Below are 24,847 nucleotides of genomic sequence, written 5' to 3'. Positions count from 1 at the left end.
GGGAACGTGGTGGATGTGCTTCTGCGCTCCTTAATTAGCGGTGACGCGATTCGATGTGGTCTGGTGAACTCGAAGGAGGCTTAGGAAAAGGTCCCGTATCTAGCGCTGTACAACCAACCTCACAGCGTGGATTGGAGTCTACTTTTTTTTTCGTCCTTATCCTTACTGGCTTACCAAACTACATTTTATGGTAGCGCATCCATTGTGTAACCGACAAATACAAGATGTCTTTGTTTGACGCTCGTTTAATTAAAGTGTTGCTAGACTTCACGTGCCGAGCGCGAGTAGCCGAACGACATGTCCTTACGAAGACCAATGGACCTTTTCACAAATTCCGCCGCGCCACCAAGCGGCCGCGCAAAGCACTCTGGGAAAATGGAGCGCCGCCGCGCCGCGCTCGCGTCTTTCCGTCCGCCTCTCCGACTGCGCCCGGCCAACGAAAAGGCTTTCTCAGCCATGTCGTCGTCATCGCTGTTTCTTGGTCTTCCTGTTGTGTCTGCTGTTCCTTTGGATGGCATGACACAGTTGGATGTTGCGTTCTGCCGCCATGGATCACCAGCCGAGCACGGTAAGTAGACGCAAAGACCGACGTTTGCCCACTGCATGTTACGTCGAGCCCTCGCCGCACATTTGCGCATTGCTCCGCTGCTGTACACGGGGCATAAATGCATACTTCGAAATGATTATGCCGAGCTTGCAGGTCTGTGTTTCGTTGCTGCTGCTGTTGACAAGTCATCGGACAGCTTCGTCTGGTACTGATCGTTCGCGGTCGTGTTGTTTCCACTTCAGCAGCAACTGAATGAGCGTGCAACGTTGCTGCCATATATTCGGAATGCTATAACTACCTATTCCGACGCGAATAAGTGTCCGTGCAAGAGGAGGGCGAAGGTTTCGCCGCTAGCGCTTCAGCCACCACTTGGGCGTGTGATATGATGTCGCATAAGATCGCGCTCATATGCATGTTACGTGCGATGAAAGTAGGTTAGGCAGGTTGGCTGGATATTTTCAGAACACAGAAAAACTCTGTGCGGTTTTGTCCATGTTCGCGACACCGCGCTGCGATTATACAAGTACGATGCCTGCATCAAAAGTGTCACTGTCGAGACAGTAGCTCTTGAAATGCTATCGTGAGCCAAGTACGATGTGAACTTTCAAACCGAGAGCGAGCGCAGAAATTAATTTTCAGTGAAAATATTCAGACGCCAGTTCTGCAATAGCTAATAAAAGTAACTTTCTATACCAAAAACAATATTAAATTGTTAAAATTTTCGTTCTATATATGTACAGATAGTTTTCTTTGCTCTTGGTGTCTGCAGAGTAGTGAAGTAAAATGTTTCTTTACAAGTGCTGAAGCACTGAAAGAAAGTAAACTACTGATGAAGTTTTGTGTTAACCTCGCAGGTTTTCAATGGCACGCAGAATTTGTTCACTTCACTGATTGCCTAGAGTATACATATTAGTGTCTCCCATCGTAGAGCTTTGAAAGAAATTTTCGCTGCTTATCAGTCACTTATTTTAGTTGCAAAAAACCTTCATATCTAAGTTTACATAAGTAATCAAATGGTTACTCCTAGAAGGTATCATTGATTTGTCTATCTTCCAGGCACCACTGCAAGCCGTGGAAAATGTTCAGCCACTATCACTGAGTCTCCTGAAAGAACCGTGGACTAAACAGCTGAAAGGCCTGTACAGCAGTTTTGCGGAGAACTCCATTAAATGGAATGATATGTTTTTGTCCTTTCTTGTGTTGTTGCTACAGCCGGGCACGCAACATGTTTGACCGCCACCGCGATTCTTCTTTGCGGACATGTCGAACGTCTAAAAAGCACCACAAAACTGCAGAAAGATTAACAGCTAACCACCACTACAGTCCACTGCTAGATATTACTAAGAAACACCAACAACACGCACGAGAAGACGCACAAGGCCAGAAAACTGCGGCAGAACAACGCAACACCTGACAGCAGCCGGCAGGCGAGCATAGAAAAAGGGGGAGACGATCGCTCCGTTCTCCCATCATGCTTTGCGCGGATCCGCTAGGGGATGGCGCGGCGCTGCAATTTGTGGAAAGGTCTATTGGCTGACCTGCCGCAAGAACAGGTATTCTGCGCCGGAATGGTGTGGTGAACGGCCAGTCGCGAGGTCTCAGATTCGGGTGATGGCTTTTCGTTCTCACCCACCCCTTTCAGCAATCCGCACACGCCTACCGGTGGGACGAACGTTGGCGTTGCCTGGTCACGCTGTTCCGCAATGACGCGTCCGGCGAGATGCGCGGTGTGCGCGCGTGAGCACGCTGCAACCAACCATCTCGACGGTGCGGCAGCAGCGAGTCGCGAGATGTCGGGGGTTGCCGCGCGTGTGGTCTGGCTGAAAAAAAAAGGAAGATAAAGTATATGCATGCAAAGAGGGTGCCGCCGATCGCACCTGAAGTGTGTGTGTGCCACGGAACGCCGGGCCGACTCGCCAACGGCCAGTACACGGCCATCTCGCTGTGCGCCAGTCTTCGAGGCGCCAGTCTTCGATGCGCGCATTTCTCTCACGCTCCATCCGGAACGTCCCATGTGTGCGCCCTCTACATGGCAAACACGCAGCCTAGTTGTTTGCTTCGCAGTTGGTGGCTCTCAAAACAACGGAATGCCGATGGTTACGCGCGCGATGGGAACGTCTGCACGCTGTATACTATTGTATCATGTTTCGGTTCTTTTGCTGTGTAATTATCTGTTGACAACTTATTGTCCTTGCTGCATTTGCTTTAACCTCATTTCTTTTGTTCTTTTTAATTGGAAGAGGAGGTCCCCTTACAGCTCTGTGCTTTGGGACCTCCTGCTGTATATATTGTGGCTCTGGTTTTATTTTCTTGAGTGAATTAATAAAATTATTCTGCTTCTTTGGCTCCCAGCGACTTTGTTCCGAGAGAGGGATGTTATAGGTTTTGTCCATGTGTCGGCAGGCTGCCCTGGTCCATCGGCTAAAGCCGTTAGTTGTCCTTGCGGTGCTTACAGGTTCGCTCCACTTTTTTGGCAGTTAAAGACAGCTTCAGTAAATTCCAAAAAGGGATACTGTGACCCCCGTGTTTATAAATGCATCTTAACTTGAAGCCCATGCTTGACTTGGTCTAAATAACGCTTGTGAACGTGCCGAAGAAAACGCAATGAGTGTCTTGAGCACGTTCACTGCAAGCGTCGTATACAGATCTAGTCCAGCGTGAGCTTCATTTTAAGGTGCATTTATAAATACCGGAATTAGGCTCGTTTTGAAGCACCTGGGAAATTAAGTTAGGTGCTATTTTCCAGCTCTGAAATAGGGCAACCGAAATAGACAGGACAACGCTCTGCCTTGTCTATTTGGTTGCCCCGATTCTGCGCCGGGAAATATGTCAAAACCACCTAGCTCAAAACAACACGTTGTCGCAAATTACGTTAATCGAGGTGCTGTCACAGAGTGATTGACCACTTGTCGGGCGCTTTCCGCAGCGTTCGAGTTCTGCCGTTCTTGAATATAGCGGCCACTGACCCTTCGGTTAAAACTAAGCCTTGACGCGTGCCGTTAGTGTGTGAGGCCGCTGCCGTCGCTGCCATGTCGGCTTTCTGCAACCGTGTGCATTAATTTCGTGCTTTGCTTCACAGATACATGTGCTCTGGTGCATGCAGTAAGGCAGGCTGTGTATGTGCACTCGGAGAATTATCCCGTGTGCTGTAAAGGCCGGTCAACTGAAAGACCGTGAAGTCGAGGAATCGGCAAGTCTGCCCCAGGTGAATTGATTCTCAGGGGTCACGCTCGCCTGCTTGCGTGCGTTTTGCTCGCGCGGCCGAGCCGCGGCCCAGCGTTTACGCGAGCAGTTCACGACGAGCTGGCGCCTGCAGGAAAAAAAAAAAAAAGTTCCTTTTGTGCGTTTTTCTTTCTTGTTCCTATCGCTTCTTCGGAACATGAGTAATTGACGCGAAGCAAATTCACACTCGTGCTAAAACCGTTTTTTGTTCATGACGCAAGGAATTGTGGAGCATATAGTCTTTCGCCGCGTGGTCGCATTAGAAAGGTCGACTCGTTCTGTATAGGCAGAAGTGAGGGAATTTCAAGCTCGTCAGTACGAACGACCATCGCAACGTCTGGTTTTAGGGTTGTGTTCGTCGTTGGAGCGCTCAACGTGGGAATATGTTTATGGAAAACCGGTCAGCTGAAATCCTGTTCATAAAAGTGAAACGTGTACGTAGTAAATTGTCGTGCTTTTGCGGGATTGCAAGATGAATGCTGCCACTGGCGTGACCGATCCCGAATTTCTTTTAGTTTTTGCGATGCAACTCAAAAGAGAAACAGAAGAGAGGAAAGGCGGGGAGCTAGGTTAACCATACGCACGTCCGGTTTGCTACCCCGGACATGAGAAATGGGGGCTGGGTGGTGCAAAAAGAGGAAGGAAGGAGAGAGAAAGGGAAATATGTATTTTCTGCTGTTATTTTGTCGCACATTTTCACAGACCTTGCAGCACTCTGTTCTTCCATATGACTGGTCCGTGGGAAAGGTGATTCCAGTTCACAAATCAGGTAAGACACACTTAACTAGCAATTACAGGCCTGTCTCATTAACAAGCATTTCATGTGAAATTCTCGAGAATAAATTATATTTGCACATGGCTGAGTTTTTAGAATCCAGCTCCTTTTTTAATCCCTGTCAACGTGGTTTCCGTAAGTTCTCGCGTGAAACGCAGCTCTTATCATTTACTAACGATCATTTTACAAGCTTTTCATTCTGTGACCCATGATTTACTTCTGCTTAAGTTGACTGAACTTGACCTGGATGTAAAAGTGCTTGAGTGGTTAAAGAATTCTCTTTCGAACGGGTCGCAGTTTGTGGACGCTAATAACTGTAATTCTCAATTTTCTTATGTACCAGCAGGTGTTCCGCAAGGCTCAGTCCTGGGTTCACTTCTCCTTTTAATCTGCATTAACGACCTTCCAAATTGCGTTCTTTCTCTGCCGTAAAATTACCAAGTCTTCCAATTCTCAAGAACTACTGGGCGACCTTAACCGCGTAACTGAATGGTGTGCTAATTGGTGCACGCAACTTAATTCAAGTAAATGTAAGGCCATGCGAGTATCTCGGAACGCTGCCATGCACACGTACTTTATTAATGGTGCTCCTGTGACGGCCAGTTACATCTTACAAGTATCTCGGCTTTCACATATCAAATAACCTCTCTTGGCACTCGCATATTGACCGTGTCACTAATAACGCCAACCGCATGCTTGGATACTTGCGCCATAATTTTAGCTCGGCCCCTTCCTCCATGAAGTTAAAACTTTTTACAAAACTTTAGTTCGCTCCAAATTGGGGTATGCTTCAGCCATTTGGGATCCGACTCGGTCTCCATTAGCTTCTACTCTGGGAAGCATTCAGAACCGAGATGCACGCTTTATCTTGGCTAATTATTCTCGCTATGCAAGTATCTCATTAACGAAACGAACTCTTAACTTACCTGATCTTTCGTCACGCCGTAAATGTTCCCATATCTGCCTTTTTCACGAAGTTGTTCACTTGAACTCCCTTTTAAAAGAAATCCTTTTTGCCTCTCCGTCTTATATTTCGTCCCACACTCACCACACACAGCCTTGAAAGTCGTGGTGTCATTGTGCCGCACAAACCGTTGCAATGACTCATTCATCCCTAGGACAAGCATGAACTGGAATCGCCTTTCCGCATCAGTCGCACTCATCACTGATTCTACCAACTTCAAGACCGCTGCTCAGAATGCTTTTTGTTAATATTTTTGGTTGTGTTTTCACTTTATTATTCTTTGCTTGTGACTCCACTCCCTTCTGTAACGCCTTCGGGCCTTGAAAGTATGTGAAATAAACAGTTGCGCGCACACTTGAAGGTGCAGTTAAGAAAGTCTTCAATTGTAGTGCGCGCCTAAGATGGCTACGGGCCGTTTCTTGAATTTCTATAGAAAAAGAGGGCGCTCTTAGCCTGCGGTACTGTTCCCAGACATGACGAGCTTTTGCGAAGTCCGATGCCTTCCTCCTCTCCCCCTCGCAGACTGTGCGCCTGCAAGCTTTCAAAAAAGTGCTGACACGGAAATTTTGAGTCGCACTTTTTCTTCGGGTGGCTTTAGGTAGCTGGGTACTACATAATTATGGTATACGCAGGCTGAATTCCACGCGAGCGCCACGAATAATAAATTACAGCGCCTTTTGTACGACCCGTACAAAAAACGTGTGGCTTGCGATGTGAATAGTCGATCATCACGTCACCGATAAAGGAGGTTTCAGTCACGTGGTATCGCAAACAACTTAGCCCGCCGCCAGTCAGCCCAGTCAACACTAGCCCGGTGCAGTGATTGAATCGAGGCCATGCGTGCAGGATGCCGCGTCGCCAGAAGTTTCCAAGAGCGCTTCCAGTGGTTATAGTTCCTCCTGGAAACACGGCGATTGAATGCGCTCTGCCCTCTTGTACCTTCGTGTGCTAATTGAATGTACCAGCACGATCACAGTGTGCCTGTAGGCGTCAGTGGTATCTGGTACCACTAGACCAGCGCGACAGGTTTCGACGACATGAGGAGCTTCCTTTTTCACGCCCGAACTTGCAGTGCACTTGGCACGCGTTTTGGGCTGGTCGCAGTAATTGAAATTAGTTGTTGCGGTCTCTGAGAATTGAGGCGTCATGACGTAATTACTGGTTCGACGGATATCCAATGAAGCAATAAAAACGAAACAAAAGATTTCTGTGAGCACTCGTTTAAACAAACAGCTTTTCCGCTACGAAATATGTATACTAGCCTTAGCAAAGCTCGCTTTTATTACGCAAGAGTGAAGACCGCAGTCACCTCTTGTTTTATCCCAAGAAAAATCATATTACGTAAGAAAAAAAGAGAGGGGGGCAAAGAAAAAAAAAACGCACAAGAACAGGCGAAGATATGTCGCGGCTTTTATGTTTCTGCCGCATTATTTTCTTGAACTAACCGGATAACTGGCGATTGACAAGCAAGCACTTTTCCCTCCTAACCTCTGCTGACTAACAGCATTAGGGAAGTCGCTCGGCATTAGGGTCAACAGCACCGCTGCTGTTTCGTACGAGCAATCGGACGAAGTGTGTCGTCGCGTTCCTCTTTGCCATTTCTCTTTTTTTTTTTTTTTTGGCCTTTTGTGTTCTTTTATGGGAACTGACTAAGCAAGGTGCTGGACTGAGCGGGTTGGAATGGCGAGTCCATGACAGGCTTTCAGTGTAGCTTATTACGGGAACAAAAACATCAGAGGGATACACAGCGAAACGTTGAAACAAGTGCGCGGCTGTACGAAAGACGATGCAAATTTCTCATACGTACGATAAAAGAGACGTAGCCCCCGTCTGGGGCGCTGCCTTAATGTATGGCTACGGAAGCGTAATTATAATGTGTACAGCTTGTGTGATTCGTCACCGTTACGTTTGCGTATACTGTTACGATCGGCCTGTAACACCCCGTGCAAAAAGGATGATCGAAAGACCATGCCCAACCACAACGGAGGATGGATCCGTAATTTGCTATGGGTGTCTCGAGTGGCTGCCGGTCTGGAGGGCGCCCCGCAGTGATTACGGGTCCCTTTGTGTACGTGCGTGACGGGAAGGAGAACCCTTTCCGCGAACTATGCGACTCAAAGGGAGACCCTTCCCGCGAACCAAACAGGACCCACGGGTTGCCGCCTGCGGAGGCAAGCACATGCAATGTCGCCTAGGAATGAGGGAGCAGCCGCCCATCCCCGACGGGACTCATGACATATCACGTGACGTTGACGTGAGCAAAATCTTGCCTACGATTTTAGCGGGCCTATGTAAGCGGCCCCGCAATGTATTTTTCTTTCATTCTCTTCTTATCCTTCACCAACCATGGAAGAAACAGTGCAAGTTTCGCACTAGAAATCGTCTCGCCCGTGCCTGGTCGCCATGGTCTACCGGACGCCTGCCGACAACGCCACGCTACCCAACAGTAACGCCGGTCGAGGTTCGAGAAACAGTCGTCGCAACAATACGCGACTGCGGATGTCGACCAGCGATTGGACGTTGTGTTGTATTGGAAATAAGTACAGACCAAACAATTAGAGTATTTGCTGGTTGGTTAGCGGTTGCAGCCTAATTACTGAGCGGTTGATTGGTGTATGCTGTTCTAGTATCGTTGCGGTCATTTTTTGTTGACACGCATTGCTGTGTTTCATTATGCTCAATGAAAATTCTTTTCATTGATACTGTATAAATTTTAATAATTTTATTTTCTCATTTGCTATACTGAAGTTTCCTGCTTAGTATTTCTCTGTTAAGTACCGTGTATGTTTTCGCTTCTTGTCAGGATCTGCCGCTCAAGCCTTTAATGACTTTGGCAGGTCCGAATAAGTGTACTGCTTTGATTAGTGACATTAAAAGTAACATTACTATTATTACGGGAGTAGCGGAGATAGTACGTTGGATAATATACGTGTGTTGCGTCGGTGCACCTGTCGAATAAAGAGATTTAGTTCCTGTCACGGTTGCGAGGAGGGCGTGTTAGACGATGATTTGATGTTCCACGATACGTCGCGCTGCACTTGTCCTTTCGTTTTTCTTTATTGGTTGTTTTATTATAGTCTTTGTTACGGATGTGTATGTCACATATGTGATAATATTTTTTGGAAAACAGCGGCTTTTCTTCTCTGCCACGATATGAACTCTGCCATGATATGAAGAAAAGGATGGGGCGGGGGGCATTGTTGGCCTATTTTCGATGCGCAAGCGCTTAAAGCATAGTTGTCTTGCTTTCTCCATGTGTCGCCGGAGAGACTTAATTTCGCGACGGGAAATTTCGTTCGTGAGCCGTCCACTTTAAGGCCGAAGTTCCCGGTGGCGCGCACGTGTCCGGCGGCTCCGTCGTCTCCCTCCATTCGGGCTCGGCGGGGAGATGCGCGTTGCAGAGGCCGGCCTTGTGTGTTTACGCGGCTGCGCGGTTCGTTATAGAGGCTTCAGATGGCAGTCCCGGGACGCGTTTGTACAACTTTGCCGCACCGCTTCTCGGAGGAGGAAACCTGAGAGCGCATCCGGGGTGGGTGTGTTTGGGAGGCGTTCGTTGCCGGCTCTCGCGTCACGCAAACTGGCGCAGCGCAACGTGGCACCGGGTGCAGGCACCCAAATAAGCGGCGCTTTGTACAGGAGAAACGCGGTGCGACCGTAGAAAGCGGCGCCCGGTGCGCCTGTTGCAAAGCGGTCGGCCAGTGGCGGTGGTGAAGGGCCAACTCGGGGCAACGGCTCGCCAAACGGGTTCTGCCGCGGTCTTGCCTTCCTCCTCCTCCTCCATGGCCGCGCGGCATTCGCTTGCTCGCTCGCCGTCGCGTTCTTGGCGCTACGTTGCCGCCGCTCTTCGCTGCTCGGCTGCCGACGTGCTAAGGTGAAGGACGTTCGTTGCACGCGGTGCACCGTCACACTTGCACTGCACGGGCGGCAGTCGTAGCGAAGGCGCTCGCCCGAGCCTCGTCGCAGCCCCCGTTACGACGGCTTGGCTGTCTTCACTGCGAAGCTGACCCCGTCTCGGACCGACGTCGTGGGAGACATGTCGCTCGCGCCAACTATGCCTTGAAACCGTCGTGACCCAACGTGCTCGTGTTGGCATACCGGCGGGAAGAAACGACGACGGAATGTGGCGGAAGCAGCGCACCTCGGCCCTCGACGTGTTCTCAGCCTAACCGTAGTCTCGAAAGAGGTTGGGCTCGCTCGGGACGCCGTGGAGACGCGGGGTGTGTGAGTGTGTGTGCGCGCAATTCGCGATAACCGATTCGCAAGCCGTGCGGACAAGTGGTGTCGGTTCCTGCTTTGGCTGCCTGCCTCGGAATACGTGCACGCACTGCGGTTTCTCTTTTCTCACCCTGTGGCTCGGCAATCATGAGGTACTACGACCAGTGCATCAAGGTGAGTTGCTCGCCTCATCTGCTCGGTCTGTAGCCCCCGCGTGAACGTAAAGCTTTCCGTGGTTTCACTTCACCGGCAGAGAGAGGCGTGCCTGCTCCGCAAGGGTGCCAGCGGCCGAGGCGCTTTCGTGTGCGGCCATTATTGCTGGCCAAGCCTTACCATTGAGGCCGAGGACTCCGACAGCCATTCTACTCGAGATGTCGACAGTGGAGTTTTTACGCCCTCGTTGAGTGTGTGACTAAAGGCTAAGCGACTATTGTTAGCAAGCGGTGGATCTGTTCACCTAGAGGCTACTGGTAAACAGTTGACGTCGCAGCTCGCATCTGTGCAGTTTGGTGCTTTGTAGACCTCACTCAGCGCATGGTCCTGTGCATTCTGCGGCGTAAGACTGAGCAATTAGACTATCGAGTTCAAAAGTGAACTACAGCCTTCGGGGAAGAATTTAAACGTTTTCTCAGCATTTAACTACGCGTGCCACTTTATTTGGCGAAATACTGGCCGCGATGGCGCAGTGGCGTGGCGTTGCGCTACTGAGCACGGGGCCTCAGGTTCGATTCCCAGCCGCGGCTGCTGCATTCCGATGGCGGCGAATTTCAAAAAAACGCTCGGTGTATACCCCGTGCCGTGGGCACGCGTGTGTTAAAGGAACCCCGGGTGTTCAGAGTTAATCTGGAACTCTCCGCCTTAGGCACAGTATCCGTCCGAAATATCGTCGGATATATTACGTGTTGTGGTCGACCGTTTAGAGCTTTCCAACGTTCCATGTTAAAGAATCTTTGTCAGCTATAGATCTGCGCTACGTTTAAATTTCTTTCCCCGTGTTGCGCGTGGTGTGGTCCGAGCCTAATATTGCGCAAGTCAACTACAGGCGTCCACCTGTAGTAGCCATTCTTACACACGCCTTAAGGCGATGAGCAAAACGAGAACAAGGTGAAAGCTGGAGCTAACGTTTCGATAAGTGGACTTCTTCAAGGCGACATATGCTTTCCTCGCCACAGTGTATATAGGTGGGGTTCTTCTTAAGGGAAGAAAGCGTAAGGTGGGTGGGTGTGGGAACGAGCGAAGCTGTATTAGCGACGAGGGTGTAGAATTGAGAACAACGGAGTGCTGTGCACAAGGCCAGTGACACTGCCGTCTGTCAATCTCGTGTCAACGGCCGTGTGTTATCCGGCGTGCCAACAGCGTGCACAGCAGCCCTCCATGACCTGTTTCGCTGGTAGTCGAGGGCTATCGTGTCTCTGCAAAGATCATAAAAGAAGCGGCGGAAACCGGTGCTCGTAAAAAAAGAAAATACTGAAATGGAATAAATTAATAAAAAGAAGAAAAAGGAAAAAAATTCAGCTATCAGACTAAGTGTTATTGCCCAACACGCCTTGAGATCCCACGTGTACGCTCGCTGCGGCCGCGTTGCGCCCCGCCCTCCTGCGCGTCCGTGTCGGTGCAACGCTGTGAAAGTACGGCCTGCCCGCTCGGAGAGTCGCGCAGCGTAACCTGCTTGCTGCTGTAAAGATTCCACCGTTCGGGGTTGCAGTCACCCTCTGCCGGCGCTAAACGCGGTGCGCAAACTAGGGAAAGAAAATCCGCTAGCTATATCTTCTTCCGGCCGTAAGCAAGAATGGGCCGCAGTTGGAGGCAGCTCCCTCTCCCACTTGCCTGGCTTTATAGGGATTGTCATGAGACGGCAGTAAATACCCTTGGGCTAGGAAGTGCTGCTCGTCGTTGTCGCTGTTTACGTGTATATTTTTGTTCGCTTACTCCAAGAGTTCGCAATTAGTGCAGTTTGCAAGAGAAATGTTTCCGGAAGGGCCGAGAAAGTTGGTGCCAACGCACTTTTGTGTAGACGATATACTGCTTGCGATTTTTCTTCTAATTTTAACTACTACTACTACTACTTCCTAAGTGTGAAGTTCAGATTTACGGAAACAGTATCTTAGTGTTTGAAGAAAGGATATTTTCGCCAGCGGACTGGACTGCTGAATGCTGAGCTGCCAAATGAACCGTCTACAGTAGCTCAGATCGGGGCTCCACAAGCAACATGGAAGATAGCTTTCAGATTAAGTAGAGGCGTAACTTATTATTGTTATTATTATTGTTAATAATAATAATAATAATAATAATAATAATAATAATAATAATAAAAAACTATGCCTCTCATCTTATACATGATACATTGTTCAGGCCTGCCGAAGCTCATAGGCTTTGTGTGTATTAACGCACTTTGTAACGAGAGGGGATGCTAGGCGCATTACAAAAGGGTAATGTAACACTAGAGCTCGTCCTTGTTTAAGGCTCTTTGTTAAAATGGATTATGTAATTTAAGAGGTGCGATACTACAGTGGAGGACGCAAATTGTCCGTAGCTTGTTGAAGTGGGCGAATATATGTATATATAAGGTTGCCAAATAACTTGTATGCCGTAAACTCATGAAAATGGCCAGTTGCAAGGAAGATATCACTGCTCTTGGTAAGAGATAAAAATGCTGCATGACTAGACTGCCAAGAACACTAAGTGAGAGTCTACGTGGCACCACTCACAGGTTGTGCATGTAAGTTTCCACTGCGGAACCGAAAGCAAATGTACATTATCGATTTTGTTTCTGTATTGCTTTGTCGTTGTTAAACTTCTGTCAATTTGGGGTAGTTTAGCAGGCGGAGAACAGTAACAAGATTTTAATAGTCGGTTGTCACGAAATATTTGGTTTGTTTTTACTGTTTGACAATACCGAATAGTTCCTTTTCGAATACGAATATTTAGTGTGTAATATTCGATTCGTATTCGACACTTCGAATATTCGTCCACCTCTTTAAGGAAGTACTATCACCAGCCCATCACGCTGCTGAATTATCTCTAGTGAGGTTTTTGCATAACCCGTTTCCTATCGTTGACTGCGATGTTGATTATTGATTCCTCATATATTCTGGTTGAACACAGCGTCTCAAGGGGGCGCTACCAACGCTTCTGCTGCCTGCCGGGTATCCCGGTGTGACATGCCAACGGTAATGCGCGCACGCCAGGCTGTAACAAAATGTTATGTTATCCTATGCGTCAAGTCAGACCTCTTTAATGTCCCGGTTGTAGGTAAAGGCATTCAGGTAGCGGTGGCGGAACTTGACGATATATTTTACGTCGGCATAGTTGCGCCTGTCGTAACTGTCACTTGTTTCGCGCCATTGTTTCCGCTCGCAGCAGTTAACTTGCAGTCTGCTGCTGCTCGTGTCTAGTTCCGCCCGTGCACGCACGCATTCTTTCGCTCGCCTAAGAGAGAGAGAGAGAGAAAGAAAACTGTGAAATGCGGTCTGTGTTCGCGGCCTGGGAGCGCAGATTGCTTACGGCTACGCTTCGCAGTAGCAGATTGCGCGATGAACTGCCCGGAAGACGAGGACTTTGTTCGAGCGTAGCGAGGTTGGGTCGCATACGGCGCGTACGTACCCGTTGGCGGAGTGGGGCAGTTCAACGAGTGCAATTCGGACCAATGCAGAGCGCCAAAGGGTCGACTATGCCGGCCATGCGGCTGCTGCTACTCCCCGCTCATTTGAAACGAAAGGTGTAATTCTTGCGCGGGAACACGTTCTAGAATTTCAATCATCCCTGTGACAGCACTCCGCGCTGAGCTAGAAGTGCAAGTTGCGAGCAGTCTGTGAACACACACCGCCAAAAGATGTCTTTGGCTTTGGGGTTGCTTTCTTGCGCGTGCTTTTATATGCTGGGTGAGCGGTGGAAACTCTGCTGCATCGTTTCGGCTGTTAGATGCGGAAGGAACCCGAATGGATTGGCGTACAGACGATAAGAGACGGCGCAGTGTGAATGCTTGTTCTTGAAAAAAAAATGAAAAGAAAGGAATAATAATAATTTAAAAAAAATAATTCTAACGCGTCGAATTCAACACCGCGTCGGGTCTGAAACAAGAAGCTTTGTCTTCCGTGCTGGACTTACCGCGGTGAACTGAGTTGTAAAGGTGTAAAGGTCCTCAGTGTTTCCGAGGAAAGCCGGGTTAGCTGCGACTAGTGTCGAGCGAATGAGAGTACTTTTTAATTGAGGTAAAGTGTAAAAGGAGCAAGCAGGGCGAAAGAAGGAGACGAAGACACATCGAGTGGTTTACTGTATTCCTCTATCCTGCGGAAAGGAATATATTGGACAGACGGGAAGATGTCTAAATGATCGCCTAGGGAGCATATTCTAGCAACGTTCGCAATCTGTCAAAAACCGGTCACTCAGCCGCACGCGGCATGCGCTGTGGCTGTAAACCCTTATTTTGTAGATCATAAGTGATATCTAGAACAAGCATCAATTGACTAGGCAGATTATCGAGGCGTTCGAAATGATCAGAAGCAATAATTCTGTAAGTTGCCCACCTGTTTCACTGTCGAAAAAAGAAACTCTGTTCCTATCGCGGTACATAGCGGCCTGTGATGGATTATAGACCGTTTTTTCGTAGGCGCCGCCATATTGTGAACGCAGTGGCGCCGCCTATGAGCAGCGCCATACTGGCTTGGGTGAAAGTGGTCTTTTGCATGGCAGGTATACGCTCGGCGGCAGGTTCTGGCGTTTGTTTTCGCGGTCGTGCGGTCTGTTTAGTATGACGTGCGTCTTCTACGTGGTAAACGGTTCTGTGAGGCGTGCTAAAGTGGTTAAAGGCGTCATGGCCGGAATTTCTGCTGGCGTTGAGGTGTACGGAACACGCAGCGCGATGGTGTGCTCGCATATTTGAGCCTACAATCAGCCTCGGAGATCAATTGTGTATTTCTAAATGTTCCAATCACTAATGTGACCTTATTGCAGTATTATCCTCTATTTCTAAGCTGCGGTTTAGGAGCCATAAAACATATGCGACGATCGTAACAGCATGGGTACTGTTCTGCTACGATAGGAGCTGTGCTGTTTGACAAGCGTTCAAACTGTTCACTGCAGGTTACATTGCGTGACTACTTGGTTGGATGGATGAGGTTTCCACCCATTAATAAAATAGTTTTGGCTAGTAATAGCAGCATACCTTACAGTCTGAATTAAGCTTGTCCAGCAAAGCGACCGTTTACGAACTGCGCGAGCGTCCTAAGCAGTATTAGGTGCTGGATTACAGATATCTTTGTTCTGTATAGCGCATGGTCCAAGCATGCGGCATCAGCGGTTATATATTTACAAACGTTGTGCGGCGCTAGCCCGTTTTCTCTTGCTTTTTAGAGAAAGAGGATGATAACCGAATTATTTTTTTTCGGTTGTGTTCGTTCAGTTCTCTACTACGCACTCACACGTATTACGGAAATTTTGCGCTCAACAATAGCCATGGCATTCTTTTTATGCGAACTCTCTCATATATTATGGCTGTATACAGGCCAAAAAGGCAATGCCGAAGCACACAGCTTATATGTGTATCGTGCTGGCTCACCAACCGCAGTGGTCGCTGTGTTGAGCAGCGCCATGGGCCTCATGCAGCAAGGCTAGCGTAGACATATGGTAATTTCAAGCATACTAGACTTGAAATGCGTGAGAACGATGCCAGTGCATCAAAAATATTTGATAGCGCCTGCCGCTCAGATGTTTCGTGGTTGCCTTAGGTTGGCCGTGCACGAGCATGCGCTCTTATGTTTTATGTTTTACTGCCTACGCCAATCCATCAGACAGTGAGCTGATTTACCATTTAATGTTGGTAATACAGAGACGCCGGTTTTCTTTGTTGAATTAAAATCGATATAAGCAAAATAGTAAACAACACATACACGCACCGCGACTGATAATGCTCGTACACCGCGGCTGATTATGCGTGTCACATTTTTGCGCCCCCAAGACATATTTCTGCCTACAGTAGTTACCGATGCACCGAAAGGCTTCCCTGACGACCTTGTATCAACGAACATGGCGTAAATTTCACAAAGTAAGATCTAAAACATCTGGAAATCGTTCCGCAGCACGCGACAGCAATACTTTCAAGCAGCGCCGCGCCGGATCGCCCAAGCCAGAGAGGAGGAAAGGCTCTCCGCGCGCCCTTTCCTCCTCGCCCGATGAAACGGTCTATATATGCCGATATGTAATCTGTATGGCGACGGTGGCCTTGCTCCCCTGCTTTCTTCCTGTTGTGAAATATGGTATATATGTATTAACCATGTCCAACGAACAGTCACTCAGTAGCGCTGTGTCTTCGTCTCCTTCTGTCACCCTGCGTGCTCCTTTGCGCTTTACCTTATGTTAGGCAGTGCCAACTAGTCCAGCAATCTCGAGAGAATTTCTGATGTGAGAAATGCAGAGAAGTCGGCGAGAGGAGCTTTGTCTCCGTCCTGCTATTCTCCGCAAGGGAAAGGAAAAAGGGAGATTGGGAGCAGTGCGGATGACGATGATAGTGTACAGTGAACAATGTACACGTAAGATATATGCGTACATATTCTGGGCACCCGCCTCACCCATGGGCCACGTCACATTGCGCAGTGTTATGAATGGCCTGCCAAGGTGGCAACGTGCAAGTTATTTCAGCCCGCTGTACGTGTTTCGATCCAACCGGAGTGGTGGCGCACTTCAGAGAACTGCGGATAACCGGCAGCCACGCGGCGAGGGGTCAGCTCGGGGAAGTTCTCGAGGGGACGTAATTGGCGGAACCTCCCCATTGGCTTTTCGAGACACCAGACAATGTGCAGCGGTGTGCAGCGGCGGAGGCCGCTGTGCGAGGTCCGCTCTGGAATTTAGAGACGCCGGCTGGGGTCGGGCGTGACCACCTGACTACGGGGACGCGGGACAATGTATACCACGACGACTGCGCTGCAAAGGTCGTTTGCCCTCGGAGAGAGCGCTGAAACCTGTGCGGCGTGTGTGTGAACCCCTACCCCCTTCTCTCAAAGGCGACCACGAGGACTTTCTACGATGACGTCGAACGGAGTGGTTATAAGCGGCTGTTGTCGGCTGCTAGTGTGTGCTCGTTGTCGTGCTCGAAATGTACTCGTGAGCTGTGTGCTCGTTTGCTGTATGCTTTGTCTTGCGGGCGTCATTTGGGAGTCACGCTCGACTGTCGATCTATGTCTTGTTTAAACTGTAAATAATGTAAATAAACCCTGCTCGCCTAGTCCTGTCGCCCCAAGTTCCTCCGATCGTCCTGCAAGCCCGACTCCAAATCCTACAGCAGGCGTCTGTCGTGTATGTGTAGAGCCTGTAGTTGAAGCCGCTTTTCCGTTAAAAAAGTAGAACTCTTATTGTACTTTGACTGCTGTACCAATGGCTCCAGTATCTTCCACTCCGAAGAGTGTAGTGTCTAAATATTTGCACGTGGTGAACGGTTCTGTGAGACGTGCTGAAGTGGTTTAAGGTGTCATGGCCAGAGTTTCTGCTGGCGTTGAGGTGAGCGGAACACGTACGGAGCGCGATGTGCGCGCGCATATTTGAGCCTAAATCAGCCTCGGAGATCAATTGTGTATTTCTGAATGTTCCATTGACTAATGTCACCTTATTGCAGTATTACCCGCTATTTCTAAGCTGCAGTTTAGGAGCCATGAAACATACGCGTGATGTTATACTTTGACAAGCGTTCAAAATGTTCGCCGCAGGTTACATGCGTTAAAAATTAAATTATGGGGGTTTACGTGCCACAGCCACTTTCTGATTATGAGGCACGCCGTAGTGGAGAACTCCGGAAATTTTGACTACCTGGAGTTCTTTAACGTGCACCTAAATATAAGTACACGGGTGTTTTCGCATTTCGCCCCCATCGAAATTACATGCGTGACTACTTGGTTCGATGGATGAGGTTTCCGCCAATGAATAACATAGTTTTGGCTACTAATAGCAGCATACCTTACAGCCTGAATTAAGCTTGTCCAACAAAGCGACCGTTTACGAACTGCGCGAGCTTCCTAAGCAGTGATAGGCGCTGGATTACAGATATCTTTGTTCTATATAGCGCATGGTCCAAGCATACGGCACCAGCGGTTATATATCCTTATATATATACATCAGTGGTTATAATAATAAACGTTGTGCGGCGAGAATATGCCAGGCCGTATTGCGGCGTTAGCGCGTTTTCTCTTCCTTTTCCGAGAAAGATGATGATAACCGAATTTTCCTTTCCGTTGTGGTCGTTCCGTTCTCTACGACGCACTCACACGTATTACGGAAATTTTGTCCTCAAAAATAGCCATTGCATTCTTTTTATGCGATCCCTCTCATATATTATGGCTGTATACAGGCCAAAAAGGCAATGCCGAAGCACACAGCTTATATATGTATCATACTGGTTCACTAACCGCAGTGATCGCTGTGTTGAGCAGCGCCATCGGTCTCATGCAGGAAGGCTAGCGTAGACATATAGTAATTTCAAGCCTATTAAACCTGAAGTGCGTGAGAACGATGCCGGTGTATCACAAATATTTGATAGCGCCTGCCGCTTAGATGTTTTGTGGTTGCCTTAGGTTGGCCGTGCACGAGCATGCGCTCTTATGTTTTGTTTTACTCCCTACGCCAAGCGATCAGAAGGTGAGCTGATTTACCATTTGATGCTGGTAATACAGAGACACCGGTTTTCTTTGTTGAATTAAAACCGATATAAGCAAAATAGTTCACAACATATACGCACACCGCGACTGATAATGCGCGTACACCGCGGCTGATTATGCGCGTCACATTTTTGCCCCGTCAAGACATATTTCTGCCTATATTGTAGTTACCGACGCACCAAAAGGCTTCCCTGACGACCTCATTTCAACGGACATGACGTAAATTTCACAAAGTACGATCTAAAACATTCCGAAATCGTTCCGCATTTTCAATACTTTCAAGCAGCACCGCGCCGGATCGCCCTAGCCAGAGAGGAGGAAAGGCTCGCCGTGCACCCTATCCTCCTCGCCCTATGAACAGGCCCATCCATGGCACCCGCCGGAAACGGCAGCGGCGTCCAAGCCTGTATGCCAGGAGGAGCTATTACAAGTGCCGTGGAATTCCAAACAGCCACTACCGCTTCCCTGAGCTTATCGTGTTCCTTTCCTGGTAACGACACCTTTTGTTGTGTCTGCAGTTTACCGCCAGCTCACTTTACCCGACATCATCGTCTGTTCTGTTCCATCTGGGAACGACTCTCATTCACTGACTAGCTGTTGCTCCTTTTACAGCTTAATTTTGTCCTGCGAGCGGCAATCGCCGCCGTTCGTGTGGTCATTACCTTTCTGTGGGCGTTGTGCTACGTACTGCCTGTCAGCAAGACTTTATGTGACCATAGAGTTTCTTTCAAAGAGCTGCTGGAGAAAGGCTGAGAAAGAAAGGTTACGTTGTCCTCAAAAAAGATTTCAGCTTGACAAAATTGCAGCGTAAGTAATGCGACTTTTTTCACGAGCGTTCGATCTACACTTGGAATGTCAAACGATGACAATCGTGATCAATGAATTTCGTGCCTATATACAGCCCGCGAATACACGCCAAGTGCCTCGAGCGGCCAGTCGCGCGGCAATTTTGCGTCCGTTCGCGGGCTTTATTAACGCTCCGAAAACCACTTTTATGTAGCGCGTATATAAAGCAACAGAAAGCTACATCGGTAGTTTTTATGTAGCTCTACAATTTTCTCATTGACACTTTTAATCTAATTATAACACTTGAAGTTGATTAGGTAATTAAGACTAATTATCTAATTACGCGAAATGAAACAAACATATAATTTGAGTATCTCCAAGCGACGGCAAACAACGTTACCTTGTTTCTGTCCAGCTACGTGACATTGGCATATCTTTAAACACTGGCTAAAGTTAGCTGGGACAGCCTGTAGCGCCCCGTAATTTTCTCTCAGCAACGCGTGGTGTGTCTAGCGTCCTGCGGCATTATGACAAGAAGCTTGAAGGCGCATAGCAGAGCATATGAATGATGATTGTCATTGTTGCAGAGTTACTCATAAAGAGTAAAAATTTTCAGACTGCGTAAAATAGTGCACTTTTCTTGAGTACATGCGTTTTTGTCACACGTCGATCATGTTTCTCTTCAGAAACACATAGTTCGGGAAACTTCCTGCCAGCAACAAACACTCTGTGGAGCGCTTGGCGTATCTAGCAGAAGGGGACGGGCCTCAGTGCTGCAAAGGAACGGGGGTGCGCGCGAGAACGATGGCGACTATATGCTGAGTAACAAGAGCACACCTGAAATGGTACTTAACATTGCGATGACACATTGTGCCAGGTTCTTTGTTGTCAGCAACGCCTCCGTTATTAAGGGCCATGAAAGAAGGAATACGTCTCGCCCCTGAAGTCACTGAATACAAGTGCAGCCTGAAATCGTGCATTGTACGTCGTTGTGGTTAAAAGAGAAAGAGAGAAACCGACTCCAAAAAGTGTACATTGTTCAAATGGGAATGACGTTCTCACTCAGCCGCTTTGCAGCTTTCTTTTTCGACAGTAAGCGAAAAGTGTCATTCTTGCGTGCGTCAATTTCTGTGTGTCATGCGCCCCCTTCTTGTCAGTCACACAATTACGCGTTCGTAGCGCCACCGGCATACAGGAAATCAACAGTGAAGCACGTTACTCAGGGAAGTACACTTCCCTTTTAAGAACGTTTTGTGATGTTCTAGCATTCCGTGGGGTATCTCGCTGTAAAGCACCGGACACGGCAGCACAGAGCGAGAGAACTTTAAAAACAAAGAGGGCTCAGCAGGGGTGATGGTCAGGGGTGGGGACCAGACGCATGGCATGACCCCGCGTGTGATCCGACGTGTGACCACGAAACGCTGCACACGACGTGTTTCTAGCAGTTCTCAACTGTCGGAGTAGGCCTCTAGCTTCCGGTGCATCCTATCGCAACGCGTACGCGAACTAGCCCCAAGAGAACAGGGGAGGTATTCTCGGCCATTCCTGATTGGCTAGGACCGCTCGTCTCCTCCTCGCTCGTACAGCTGTATCCAATCAGCAGCGGCCGAAATGGACAGTCCACTAGGTGGACTCTTACAGAATACCACTCCAGAAGGTGCCGATGTTTCCGAAAATGTGCATCTCTGCGGGCCATTGTGATTGCATAAATGAGCACGTTTACAGATATAAATACACAGCCAAGCGAACAAGTACTTTACAAGAAAGAAGGAAAAATTTCAACACACAGTGAATCGACTTTCATGAGATCTTTGTTGTGCATCCCACAGATGAGTGGTGCGTCCTGCTAACGTAGGAAACAGCGCAGCGACGAGACGAAGAGGAGAAACGAAGCGATGTCAAGCAGCTTAAATGGGCACGTCTTTCACAGTAACAACGCACCCCATTCGTAATACTGCGGGCCTATCAAAACATGCCGAATATCCATGTCGATGTCCTGTAGGAAATACTGCAACAGGTGGGTGCTCTTCTAGAGCAACTGCAATTCTTACTGCAGAAGCCGGCGCCGCCACGCGAGAGATCAAAGATCCGTTGAAGGTAGCGCCATTCGTCTTGTACTCCTTTCCGTGCGACTCCCTCGCCACCTGTTTTCTAGCTAGCGCCTCGGTGGTGTCCTCTGTCGAGTGAGTAGCGAGGCAACTTTTCTCCGGCGCAGCCTTTGAGATTTTGCCGGCGCCGCTGTCGCGTCTCCCAATCTCGGAGGCCTTCGCTCACTTTTTTTCCTCGAAGCGCAGCAGATGGGCGGCGCTAGCGCATCCTGTAGACAGTTTGTAATTGTAATTTTATTTGCACAAAGAAATGTGGGCGTACACGGTGGCATGCCAGGCTAGTCGGAAAGGTAAAAACCCTTACGCGTGAGCGCCCGCTAGCCAACTACCATGTAGGCGAGGTCAGATGATGATGAGAATGGGCAGAGACGAGGAGGATCGTGACGATGTCATGGATGGAGAAAGCAAAGAAGGGAGTGGAAAGCAAGAGAGTTGGCAAGTGGCAGTTGCTTACTTTAAACACGTCAGAAATGAATTCATTTCAGTCGCTTTCGCGAATTTTCTGCACTTCGGCAATAATTAGTCCCGCGAACAGAGTCGCACTCATGTAGAAATACACCGTCCGGGTCTTCCGTACCGCGAAACTTCGTGCGCGCAGTTCTTAGAGCTCTACATGAAAAAGATATCGAGCTGTTAAAAGTGGCGATTTTTGTGGCAAATGCGAGAGAAATACATTAACGTTATCGCACCTCTTCGAGGTCGCGGATTCGTGACTCAAACCGCGTTAACCACATGCCGAGTTGTTCAGGAGTTCGTTCGACGTACGTCCTCCCTCTTCGAGGAGCGAAGTGCAACTGATGGTGATCCGGGGCAAGCCACTGTCAGTTGCACTATGTATGCAGGATTCTTCACTTGAGCCAAACATTAAATTTACAAACTGCATGCATAGATCTTATTGCTGCTTTATACAACGTGTCCCAACTATCATGCATCAGGATTAAATAAGTATGCAAGCTTGGCAAAACCAAGCTAATGTTTTCGAATTCCGCCTACTTAGTTATTATAATTAGGTTAAAGGTGTCGATGAGAAAATTGTGGAGCAGCATGAAAAAATTTGGAGGGCGCTTAAGCTTCGCCTTTAAGAGTGGTACGCAATAGCATTCAAAGATCTCTGACTGCTTCTCCTCTGCCCTAAATGCTTCTCACGCTTCCCGGCAACTGCAGCGTATGTAACCGTAATGTTTACCGGGAAACGCTGGCGGCGAACGCCATGCGCGAAGGCGAGCTTTCTGGTAGAAACGCGTCCTCTTGAGTGGGCCGCAATGCGGTGGAGGCGAGTGCCATCTGGAGGTGTTGCAAGGAACCGGGCGCGCCGCTTTATGTCCTTTTAGATTAGCGCGCATATCTCGGTGGCCATGGTCGCTTTATCAATGGTAGAAACGCTGGAAAAGGGGTTTGTGTTTTTGAGTTTCTACGTAACATAATTATGTTTTCTCGTATATTCCAAATGCAATCCGACGCTATCACGTCTCTAGGTTGTGTTTTAGTCGTACTTTACGATTTGTCTCACGTATTTTACCTTGAGAAATCCAATTCAGTAACTTCTTTGCTCTTCATAGAGGACATGCGTTTTTGGGTATGCGTTGTTCGAAATGACTTTTGCCGAAACGAAGGTCGACGCTGGAATGGCAAACATTACCCTTGGTTAAGTCCAGCTACGTAGCATTTGCATATTTTAAGGTTTGACTAAAGTTACGTGAAACACCCTGTATATATATGTATAAGTTGTAGTGAACAGACAGGCGTGTTCTTCGGGCACATCGTCATCGCTTCACTCGGAGATAGAGCTCGCGCGCACTATACCACGTGACCATATAGCGCGTGACTAGCTTCCCACACTTCACACACTTACTTTTTTCCATTCCCAGCGCGGACGCAATACAGATAGCGCTAACAGTTTCGTTCAGGTGTAACAGTTTGGCAGTTCAGGGGATTCAGAGCCATTAGAGGTCTGTTGGCCTTCGTCCGCAAGCGCGTTGAACTGAAGTCATTGGGTGCATTCAGTGAACTGTGCGTTTTTAGTGATTGATAGTAAAAACTCCGTGTGCCAACCAGCACGGGCCTCATGGCCGATTGTGTTCTCTATACTTGTTCTTGTATTCCGTCCTGTTTCCTTGTTATACAGCTAATGACCAGTGAACGCTAGAAACGGGAGCTTTGCGTGATTACGGCCTTTTGAAGATGTGTTGAACCGTGCTTCTGCTGACTGCACTGAGAAACAGAGATGGGATTCCCATGTCTCCCACGCTCTCCCTCGTTAGCGTTTGCAATGTTCAGTACATTAGATCCTTTACCATCGTGCCGAAAACGTAACACTTTCAAAGCGCGTTGCATTCCAGTTTTCCGGAAAAAGAGAGCGACCGGTGGTTGTAACCGGTTTCCATATCGGCTTACTTGTCGCGGTCGGCAATAGGTGGCGCCACGGAGAGCGCTCGAGCGCGAGCGCTATACTTTTTTTTCTTTCTTGCATTGCGATGAAGCCAGCTTCCATCGCGCGTGTGTGTCCGCGTAGGGCTCGTTCAACCTTAACGACTCGCATGTGTCTTATGGAATCGACGCTGGCTGTACTGACGAAAAGCCCTTTCCATAGCATTGTCGAAATTCCTGTTCGTACAAAAATTTCTGTGAGGCTCTTGGCTTTTAGCTGGAGTCTGTAACATGCGGTCGCGTGGTCCCTGTGCATTCACCTCCTTCGCCACTAATTAACCTTGGCCTCAGAAAACCCTCTCCCTCACTCTTCGAACGTGTCAGAGTTGTGGCCCGTGGGGAGCTGCGCGCCGCGCTCGAGACCCCATTGATCGATGGTGTTTGCCGTCCCAAAGCAACTCAGGGGCTACGCGAGACGCGTCATTCCGTCGCCTGAAAAGCTCGATAGCGGAAGTGCCGGTTCAATATATATACATATATAATGATCCAACACTGCAATTACTGCTAAGACTGCTTGCAAAAGGAAAGGCATTTCTTCTTTATAATAACCGTACCGTACACCCCTTGAAGATGCATTACCAACAAGCCCACATTGCAAACCTCGTGAACTTTCTAATAAAATGTACAGGAGAAAAAGAAACCTTACGCGTGGTGGCTGTCGTAAATGAAACGCGCCTTTTCGCTCTTCTGGCGTCGCGCACTTAGTGCACCCGCACCACGCCCATCGAATGCATTTGGAAGTTTGAAAACCTCTGTTGCGGGGAGAAATGAGAATTGGTTCTTTATTTTCCCGGAGGCGCGAGTTACTGACTGAGGAAGTGGTTTGAGGAAGTGGTAAAGAATGGGGGCAGCTTCAAATCAGGAGGAAAGTTCGTAAGGGTCCTAGAAGCGCCGCATAATTCGGCTTTTTTTTAAAGGTCAGTCTTGCCGCTGTGCTATGTGGTGAAGCATACGCAATGTATCACGGTGAAGCATGTCAAGAGCGAAGTCCACACTCGTGGGGCATGTAGTATGTGCTCTATAATTGTACAAGCGCACACCCGCCGTCTCCTGTCGCAGCACGAGCACCGAGAGGCCTTTAAGGGCCTGCAGAGCTATTTCGGACGAAGCTTGGGCGATTTGAACCCTCGTTTCATTGATCTGGCGCGCCCCGCCCCGTAC

The 24,847-nt window shown here is 48.6% G+C and overlaps 1 protein-coding gene and 1 long non-coding RNA gene across 3 annotated transcripts in view; both read left to right on the top strand.

Moving 5' to 3' along the window:
• The window catches only part of GckIII (Germinal centre kinase III), a 173,313-nt gene that overhangs the window by 45,458 nt on the left and 103,008 nt on the right, over window positions 1-24,847 (top strand). Inside the window, exon 1 of one of the 2 annotated variants that reach the window (XM_055077505.2) lies at window positions 9,656-9,897. The exons of the other annotated variant lie outside the window; for it this stretch is intronic. Coding sequence (XP_054933480.1) covers window positions 9,871-9,897 — 27 coding nt within the window. The 5' untranslated portion in view covers window positions 9,656-9,870. Of the gene's footprint in view, window positions 1-9,655; window positions 9,898-24,847 lie in introns of those variants that run through there. 2 annotated transcript variants of the gene reach the window in all.
• On the top strand, window positions 342-1,733 carry LOC129383995 (uncharacterized). The gene is made up of 2 exons (XR_008611759.2): window positions 342-568; window positions 1,604-1,733. It is a non-coding gene; the product is annotated as an uncharacterized lncRNA (long non-coding RNA).

This window comes from Dermacentor andersoni, chromosome 2 (assembly GCF_023375885.2).
Source record: "Dermacentor andersoni chromosome 2, qqDerAnde1_hic_scaffold, whole genome shotgun sequence".
NCBI classification, from domain to species: Eukaryota; Metazoa; Arthropoda; class Arachnida; order Ixodida; family Ixodidae; genus Dermacentor; species Dermacentor andersoni.
This window is presented reverse-complemented; position numbering and strand designations above follow the sequence as displayed.